We start from the raw sequence: 9995 nt of genomic DNA on the forward strand, positions 1-9995 counted from the left end.
GAACTAGAGCAATGCTCAGTATTCAACAAGTCCTCAATACACGTTCACTATGACTGTCAACCGATTTAGTCAATCAAGAACACTGAAGATTATCTGACTAGCAAGTAAAGAAACTGAGCTGTAAAAATTGCAAAAAGAACCTAAAATAAAATATATGTCATTCTCCACTTTACCCAAAGTGAAAAGGAAAACAGAAATGACTGACTATATAAAGAAAAAAAGGTCTCAACAAAACAGAGAGACACAAACACTGATAGTAGCCTACCCACCCGAATTTTCTATTCAATGCACGATACCTTATGGTGAGGGTGAGCATTAAGCAACAGTGGTGGAATCATGCTAACGGCTTCTTGACGACTGATGTTTCCCTTAGAAAATAAAATTTTTTAAAAATCAGCAATGGCATTAAGAAAGGCAGAAAAAAAGTAATATTGGGCGTTATTTCCAATGCAACAGGAAAATACCATATAATTATACACAGAACACAAAAGTTAGTACTATCACATAGACAGTAAGTAAGACAGATTTTTATACTAGTGGATAAATGGTTGCTACCAAAGGACTAAGTAAGGATGACCGTTAATATCAAAACAACATTAGAATATTAGAAATTCAAGTATAACACGAGCACAGGACAGGACAGAAAGTCCCCGTCAGAAGTTTCATAGCTGAAACTGTAAGTTCTATTTCTTAGTTCTCCTGTTTCCAGAACAGCCCACGCCTGCTTTGTATTCTTGAGAACTGTCCCCATCAACCACTACCCCCACGTTTCCTGTGGAAGAGAGAGAATAATTAAAACTCGTCACTAAACCAACCATCCTCCAGATCTTCACTCGTGGGTCAGGACATCTGTTAAAATGTGCAGCTGTTCAGATTCAGACAAAGTTTCTTAGTGAAATCCAGCACCTATGTCAATCACAACTCTATTTTAACAGCTTAGGACTAAACACTTAACAAAAAGCCAAAACAGCACCAGCTGCCAGGAGGCCTCTGCTTCTTTACAGCCTGGGGCCCCTGCCCTGGGAAGGTCGCCCAAGCAGCCATCACTCGTCTTACACCTGCGCCCCTGACTGTCAGAACCTAAACACAGGCCTCCACTCACACCTGTTCCTTTCACCTCATGGGTTTCCGGCCAGCACTGCATCTGTGAGGACTGAACCAGGACTGCCCCGCCAGGGGCACAGACCCCAAGTTCTGGGTTACACCTGTGATTCTGATGAGGCGGCCTTCTGTTTTCACCCGAGCTGTCACTCAGAGCATTCACGTAGGACGAGGATGTCAGGCCCTTGGCTGGACACCCCAGCAGGTGGTCCCTGGATTCACGGACACTCTTTGCAGCCAACTTCGAACAACCCAGGGAGTACTGCCCCCTGCTGACTCCTGATCAAAAATCTGGACTGGTTCCCGACAATACACGCCACCAACACTAATCTCCAGTGTCCTCTACCTTTCAAAGCTGCCCAAACCCAGCTCTTCATGACCTACTGGACTGTGTATCCCTCCATTCCCCACAAACCCTCTGCTCTGCTGAAGTTCGAGCCTAGATTGCTCTCCAACACATCCACGCAGATTAAAAGCTGAGCCAGAGAACCCTTCCTTGTATGAGCCCGAGCACAGAGCCGGGCCCGTGGTGGTGCTCAGCTCTGTTTACTCCTTACCAGGGTGGGGATGGTGGTGGGAAACCAGGCAAGCGGAGCCCAGGTTGCCAGGTTACCAAGCTGGACACAGAGCCCCAAGGGGGAACAGCTCTACCCTGGACTGAGTAGCTACTAGAACGGAGCGAGGTGAAAGGTTTCTAAATTGGTTATGGCTTCAAGGCAAGAAACATGGGAAGCACGATAATCCTGTCAGCTGGACACAGAAGTTCCGAGTGAAAAAGAAATAAAAATCATCTGGTGACACACAGAGGTTTCCTTGGCTAGAAAAAGGAGATTAGAAAATAGGAAGGGGCAGCCTTCTGATTTTAAACGTGAGACTATTAAGAATGCCAAAAAAACTGAAAGTAAACCGCAAAGCTTACAACATCCAAATTTTATGGGCATTCACTCAATCATGCATTACATGCAGGAACAGCTATTTTGTCGGGGAAGACGTGATGCTAAAGGTTAGAAGTTCAGTGACTGAATCGCAATCAGGGAACCTGGGATGGCTGCGGAGCCGAGAGGGCGAAGGCGAGGTCGCTTTACGAGAACCAAAGCTGTCGTATTTAGGTCTTGTTTGTCTGTCCGGCAAAGGTGGGGTAAAACACTTTAATAAAATACACACAGCCGTGAGAACATATGACTTTCTCCGTGGGAAAGGCACGTGGCACGCGCACCTCGGAAGGACGTGAGAGCAGACAAAGCAGCTGCTCCCAAAGCAGGAGCGAGGCCCATGGAGCAGGGCGCTGTGCCCACCCCGGGGCTGCGGCCACCCCAACCCGGAGTGGCCAGAAACAAGGAGCCGCGCCGGCATCTGTGGCCGTGCCCGCCGGACGTTTCCCGGAGGAGCCACACGAGAGATCAGCTGCGTAAGTTACCAGAAATTCAGGGGGCGACACACACTTCAGCGGGTCTTCTCCGGGCCTCAGCCACCTCACCACTCCCAGTGGCACGTATGGTTAAAATAAAACTACGGGACTGATACCGAGGCCCATTTAAAGTTTCAAGGGAACCAGCAAATGTAGAGGTATCTACTCACAGATTCAGTTTCGCTAACCAGAAACTGGTGAAACTTTTCCAATTGTGGAGACTTTCTCAAGATTTTTCGACTTAAGTTTGTGTGCCACGCAAGTTCTTCAGGATACCTGACCGAAAAGAAAGCAAAACATTTATGGGTTATGTTAAAGCGGCCTCTTCACACCTTCTTGCTTATACAGGTCATAAGCCAAACGAGACACCCAGCTGTGTTCCGGCCGCTCAGGCCCGTCCTCGCGTGACGGCCGGCAGCACCTTGAGAGCTCTGGGACACAGGGGCGCACTCTCGCGGCCCCGTGGCCCCGGCACAGGCGGCCTGGGCGCTCTGAGAGACACACGCACCCGACACCACTGAGAAGTTATGGTGACGCACGTCCACGATCTGATGAAATGGGAGACTCCCACCCCGCTGCTCTCCACTGTGGTGAGCTAACGTAACGGCACGGAGGCCAACAGAGGACATAAGGTGACGAATTACTTATAAAGTGCAGATCACACAGAATCAAAGTAATGCCGTAGGGCAGGTATTACAATGTTTGACAAACGTTTGATTACCATCTTTTTAACTATATTTTTCACTACTTCCAAAACAAACCAGTCCAATAATGTACTGAAATGTTTTACATACCAAAAAACCTTGGACATCACCAGTGCATTAATTTGAGCTCCTAGGCTGCTACTTATACAGACCTAAGAATGAAGCTTCTCCTGCCATTTCTGGGAATATATTTGAACTGTCTACAAATCACGCCATCACTGATGAGGAAGTGTGTGCTTTTTCATCGCAGCTTGCACCTGCCCACCCACTGAGCTCCAACTGCACAGGTCAGTACACGGATAGGACACCTGGGGCCACGCTCAGCATGACGTGGCACTCGGTGACAAATCATACCGAACTCATTGCTAACTCTGAGGTACAATAATGAGCTCAACTTAACAATGCAGGGTCACAATGTTTCCACGTGTCAAACTGCAGCTAAGGTGACAGCCATGAAAATGAAGCCGGAACGTCTGTAAAACAACACATCTGACTGCTTTGAAACTCTGATTATTTGACAGACACAAACTCAGGCTTAAGATCTGAAGACACTGCTCAACTGTCATGTTATCATGAGATACATCTGAAAAATACTTTCCACCAAATAATGAAGATTAAGCTGGCTGAATCTGTTCACAGCCACCCTCCAAATGTCCCGGTGCTTTGTTTCTATCTCATATGCCTGTTTCTCTCTTCAATATTTAACCTGTTTCAAATATACAGAACCAAAATGCAATCATACTTATTAGACAATTTCAAAAAGTTTAGCTTTAAATATTCCCTTTGGCCTCACTAGACGTGAATGGCAGGGATTCACTCAGGTTGGCTCCAGCTGTAGAACTGAAGAAAACCTGCTGCCCCACTGCTACCTTTGCTGATACCCAAACGTCTACTGGCAACCCTAAATTGTCTGTGACTGATGACGGCACACATGCCAGTTACTACTTTACCAAGCCACCAAACACCACTAACTTGAATGCTGCCTGCCACTATTTATTGTACATTGCTAAAGTTTCATTTTCAAATAGAGACAGTAGTCTCTAGATATAACTTGAGGGAATATTTCCTTATGTGCCTTACAGGTTGAATTTCTAGTAGTTAAAATATAAATTTACTATTATAAGAATAAAATTCGATTGTAAGTTATTATGATTGTGAAAGCTCTTACTCCTATGAGAAAAATATTTAAGAACTTTTAGACAGTTAAATACAAAGACAGACAAAATGAAAAAGTATGTTTCTTACATAGCTTTAGGAACAACTCTTTTGAGTTAACAGATGTTTATGAAAATCTTCACAGATTTCAACATCAAACAATCTTAAAAAACTGTATTTAATTTATATTATGTAATTCAGATTTAGCTCCTGAGTCTTTAAAGTCCTATTTGCAAACCTGTCGTATCTTTTAAGGATAAATTAAAAGCACCACTGTCTCCTTTGTCCCTAAAAAATTCTTAAGAGAAACAGTCTCTAAATATATACAACACCTATGATAAATCATCTTCAACCCAGACATTTAAAAAGAACACAAACAGCATGACAATAAGGTGTGTTCTCAACAACTGTCAAAACAAGGTCTCTTTAAAAATGCTTTAGGATAATTCTTTACAGCTCCTAGTCTATGAAAAGTAAGGATAAAAATGAAATCTGCCCAAGCTATAAGTCCTATACATAACATTCCTTCTAGAAAACCTGGTTCCCAAAAACATTTCTCCTATATTATATCCCACTATGTACCAAAAGGTTAAAGGAATACATGATCTATTTCTGCATTTTGAACAATATAGAAAACCACCAGAAGTATTTTAAGTTTCTCCTTGACTTGCTTACTGATGTATGGGTTTCCACACTTGACAAGTGAATTTGATTGATTAAATGTTTATACAATAGAACGATCACACAACTGTCACTGATAATGGGAAAAGGCTGAATACCAGGAACCCAAATCTTACGACATGCTGCTCCCACCCTTCAGCCATGTTCAGAAAATCAAAGCAAACAGTAACGTGCAGAGAAAGCCTGGCCGCTACTGGAGTGACTCGCTGTGTTCTTCACCCACAGAGCACCTGCAGAGCCTTTCCTACAAGTCTGGGAACTCACTGGTCCTGTACCCATACCCAAAATTCAAAAATCGAGAGCGAAAAATAGCTGTTAAATGTTCAATGAGCTGATTAAACAAAAGTAGGACCACAGTTTGCAGAGAACAGTAAAAATAGCGAGACTAATTCCCGTATTTGTTGGAACTGTGGAGGAAAATTCCACAAGGACAGGCCCAGATAAAAGGCACCTCTTTCCCACAGGAGCATGCTGAATTTTCAGCTCCTCTTACTGCCCAGACGCAGAGGACGGTCAGAGACCACCGCATCTGAAAAGCCGCACCTCTGAACATAAGGTTGAAGGAATAAATGTTTTCAGGTGATTGCGAGAGGCAGCAAATGCAGGCAAGATTACTAGAAATAGAAACGTGCACAAAGACAACCTTAAACCTGCTTCTGGAAACATCAGATGACCCCTACTTAAGTGCCAGGACATCAGTCACATCTCCAAACCTCGGCACGGGAGACTTAAGTCTGTAACCCAGGGCCTCTGAGAGGAGCAGCGGCTCACCGCGTGAAGGCTGCCTCACTCGGCAACGCTGCAGGCACAGCAACTGGAAAACATCTTCCTTGTCCGCTGGCCTTAGGACAGCAGACGTGCAGTGAGTGACCACCAACAGCCACCTAGCACCTGAGTCCTTTCCCTGTCCTCTAACAGTCAAGCTTTTAAACTGACCAAAATCGTTTAACGAAGAAACCATCATGAAATTTTCTGGCTTAATACTGAAGGTTTAGTCCTGTGTCCCAGAAATGCATTCTATAATGGTGACATCTGGTTTTGATCTGATTTTAGCATCTGGCCATTCAGCATTCATTCTAAAGGTGGATGATGTGCACATCTGTGATACAGACACTGAAAATCCAAACGGCCAACAAAAGAATGGAAAGCAAGCAAATCCACAGCCCATGATTAATGAGAACCTGACCTTGGTTTGTGATCACTAAAGGGTATCACAAGGGCAAAAATGAAAGATAACATCAAATACTTGAAGAGTCCAAGTTTCAAAAGTTGCCAGGAAATACTGGTTAAATTCAGCTTTTTATGGCAATCATTTAAAATGTGGTGTTGTTGTTTTGTGAGAACTCTCAATACCTCAAAGTTGATCATCTGAAATGTGGAACTACAGCAATTTAACGACTTTTCTGTTTATAAATTAGTCCAGGGCTTGGCATTGCCATGGTTTGTGCTCGAGTACTCCAGACATTTTACGAGACACAAGGGTCTGCCTTCACAGATCTGAGCCCTGAACTGGACCCTGAGAAACAAGTAAGCCACAGGACACCTACAGGACACCTACAGGACAGGAAGATTAAAGGGCGGTGAGCAGAGAGGGCAGGAGTGTGCTTGGGCCCTGCAGACGGCAGACACACACAACGGCTGAAGCGGCCTTGCTGAGCCCTGGCCAGGTGAAGGGCTATGATGTGATTTCTAGTCATGTGATTCCTACTCTTTCTTTTTTTTTAAAATAAATTTATTTATTTTATTTATTTTATATATGGCTGCATTGGGTCTTCGTTGCTGCGCGCGGGCTTTCTCTAGTTGTGGCGAGCAGGGGCTACTCTTCGATGCGGTGCGCAGGTCTCTCCTTGCGGTGGCTTCTCTTGTTGCGGAGCACGGGCTCTAGGCACGCGGGCTTCAGTAGTTGTGGCTCACGGGCTCAGGAGCTGTGGCTCACAGGCTCTAGAGCATAGGCTCAGTAGTTGTGGCACGCGGGCTCAGCAGTTGTGGCTCGCGGGCTCTAGAGCGCAGGCTCAGTAGTTGTGGCACACGGGCTTAGTTGCTCCACGGCATGTGGGATCTTCCCGGACCAGGGCTCGAACCCGTGTCCCCTGCATTGGCAGGCGGATTCTTAACCACTGCGCCACCAGGGAAGCCCCGATTCCTACTCTCTTGTGTGACTTTCGGCGGCGTTGAGTAGTCCGAAATGAATTCACAGGGACCAGTGTGAATCTCCGTGGTGACTGTTCGGAAACGTCCGGTGTTTGGTAACGTCCTCAGAAAGACGGCATGGGAACACAAGGGGCGACAGATAGAGAAGAGAACCCCAGGTGCGTAACTCTTTAAAACACTGAGACAGTGGCTGGAAGGCTCATCGTCCCGGGCCCTGATGCTCCGAGGCCGAGGAGCTGTTTCAGAAGGACAGAGAGACGCTGCTGGAGGCGCTGTCAGAGCAGACGGGGACTTCCCGCTCGCTCACACCCCAGGAAAGGGGACCAACACTCATGCTGAGACGCCTCCTTCGTCACCCCCTTCCTTCCCTCAGGTGTATGACTACCTTCTCTTGGGTAGTGTGGTGCGTACAATAAACCGAGTGATTCACAAACTGAATATCGGCTACCCTCCGTGTTATCTCCCACGCCGTGATTCTTACCTGGCCTAACCTCTGGGCCCTGCAACAAAACATTAAGTCTGCAACGCTTCTGACATGAAGACAAGGGGTGTAAATGGAAATGGTGGAAATGGTGGAAATGGTAACGTCAAGGAAGGAAAAAGGCTGGACTGACTTGGAAAAATTAACTGAAATCAAGACTTCAATACACTACGCTGCAAATCACATAGGAAAACTTGCACACCAGCGTGAAGTAACAGCGATTAAAAAAAGCAGCGATTAAAAGAAGAACAGGAGAATGCCGGGAAAGTATATTCAGGTTCTTTCACGCCAACAGCAAACGCACTACCAAGAAATACATTCAAGTGAGAAAGATTAAAACCCCAGAGAAATACCCAACAGGATGAAGCCTCATTATACCTACCAACTCAGGGGCTGTGGAACTTCAACTTTCTGCCCGTCCACCTCCAGGTCCTCCAGTTCCTTGAAATACTTGTTCTTTAAGCAATGAAGAATCTCTTTTGCGTGGCTATTAAAAAGTAAGCAAGTTTCAAATCCATCTGGAAAGCTAATTTAATAAATTTTGTGTCTTTGTAAATTCAAGATTATGTTTTAAAGCTAAAACCATCGTTGTGTGGAGAGAACACGTTCTTTAATTACTGCCTTTTTACTCTATTCTTTCAAAACTTAAACAATCCTCATTGTCTGACCACTAAAAGGTGATAAACTAAACACAATACTACTGCACTCCTTCCCTCCTAAATATTCCTCGAGTTCCATTTTCACTTGCAGGTCATCTTCAAAAGGTATAACTGAAACCATACCGTGTAACTTACACACTCAAGGCCCATAAGGCAAAACACAGTGATTAACTGAGACCTCTAAGCTTGTTTTGCAAAAGACCAGGGATGTGCAGACATGGAAACAACGTGCTAAAGGCCCCTTCACGTGGCACAGGCGCGTTTAGGGACTAAAATAACCCACGGTAAACTTTAGACATCACAGGCTGAAAATCCACCACATGTAACAGACGGAACGCCCCACCCTGAATTTGCACATGTGACCCATAAACAGGCAGGAAGGACAGAGAACCTGTAGGGAACTCTTGAAACTCACCCCAACTTTCCACCCATCATTTCCGAGCGCCCTCCTCCTCTTACTGCCCACCTCCAAGATAAATACCCCACTCAACAGCTGACGGGGAGAGCCGAGCACTGCCTCCTGTCTCCTTGCTTGGCTGCCCTGCAATATAGCCTTTTCACTTTCTGCAAAAGCCCCTTGCCTCGGTATTTGGTCTCTGTGCAGCGGGCAATGGGCGCGCACTTGCTCACCTACACGACTACAAAAAAAAATTTTTTTTTAAAGAAAGAGAACACTGTACGTTTCACTTAAAATTCGGTAATGTCACAAATTCTCATGTGTTCCAAAGGGTGGGCATCCTCAACTCACGAATTCCCAGGAGTCAACCCTTTCTCAGGCTGCATTTTCCTTTCTCATTCTGGCCTCCCAACTTGCAATCCCTCCTTTCCCTATGCCGTAGGACACTTAGGCTCCCTCCTCTCAAGGCCTCCGGGGTCTCGAATCCGCACCGCTGACGTGCGCTTCTTGGGGGAAAAAATAACACCGGCGTTTTCAACCTTGGGCATGCTAACCCCAACTTCCCAGGAAATACGAAAAGCCTGACCCCCTACCTTTTGTAACCCGTAATTCTTAACGTGGCCGGGAGAGGCTCCCTGAGCGCATCCATGAACTGGTCCCACTCGCCTTCGGGCACGATCTTGAGCTCCTGATAGTAGTGCTCGAACAGCTTGTTCTCCTTGACGATCTCGGGGTAGCCGCCTTCCCAGCCCTGAGAATAAGAAGGACGTGTGCCCGGGGCCGGGGAGCCCCCCCTTCACCGCCTCGCAGGCCTTGGGATCGGGGAGGCCCCCGCGGGGCCCCGGCTCCTACCGCCCCACTGCGCTTCCCGCCGTCCTCGGCGCCGTCCTCCGCGCTCCCGGGTCGCTGCTGCTGCTGCTGCTGCTGGAGCCGCCGGACCCGCGACCGCCGCCCCATGGCCCACGCGGCAGCGCACGCCGCCCGCACACAGCGAGCCGCCACCCTCAACCGCGAGCACTTCCGGGCTGCAGCTCGAGGACCCCGCGGGTCCGCGCCTGCGCCTCTCCCGGACCTGCAGGACCCTTCAGGAAACAAGCTAGAGCGCCGCGACCCGTGCTCCAGGAAAACGACGAGCAGGAGGAGCCGGGGACAGCCCTGAGTGGGAAAGTGGCTCCAGAGAGCAGGCCGAGAGACGCCTGCTGGCCGAGGGCCTGGGTTTCCGCGCGGGCTCAGGCGGCGATGCGGACAGCCCGACCTC

At 47.2% G+C, this 9995-nt stretch overlaps 1 protein-coding gene across 1 annotated transcript in view; it reads right to left on the minus strand.

Moving 5' to 3' along the window:
- Window positions 1–9970, minus strand: part of NSUN2 (NOP2/Sun RNA methyltransferase 2) — a 28583-nt gene extending 18613 nt beyond the window's left edge. The window contains exons 1-5 of the mRNA XM_061189113.1: window positions 9590–9970; window positions 9331–9488; window positions 8064–8168; window positions 2680–2785; window positions 297–368 (exon numbers count right to left, since the gene is read on the minus strand). Of these exons, the coding sequence (XP_061045096.1) occupies window positions 297–368; window positions 2680–2785; window positions 8064–8168; window positions 9331–9488; window positions 9590–9694 (546 nt within the window). The 5' untranslated portion in view covers window positions 9695–9970. The remainder of the gene's footprint in view (window positions 1–296; window positions 369–2679; window positions 2786–8063; window positions 8169–9330; window positions 9489–9589) is intronic.
- Window positions 9971–9995: the final 25 nt, after the last annotated feature.

The sequence above is a fragment of the Eubalaena glacialis genome, chromosome 4 (assembly GCF_028564815.1).
Source record: "Eubalaena glacialis isolate mEubGla1 chromosome 4, mEubGla1.1.hap2.+ XY, whole genome shotgun sequence".
In the NCBI taxonomy this organism is placed as follows: Eukaryota; Metazoa; Chordata; class Mammalia; order Artiodactyla; family Balaenidae; genus Eubalaena; species Eubalaena glacialis.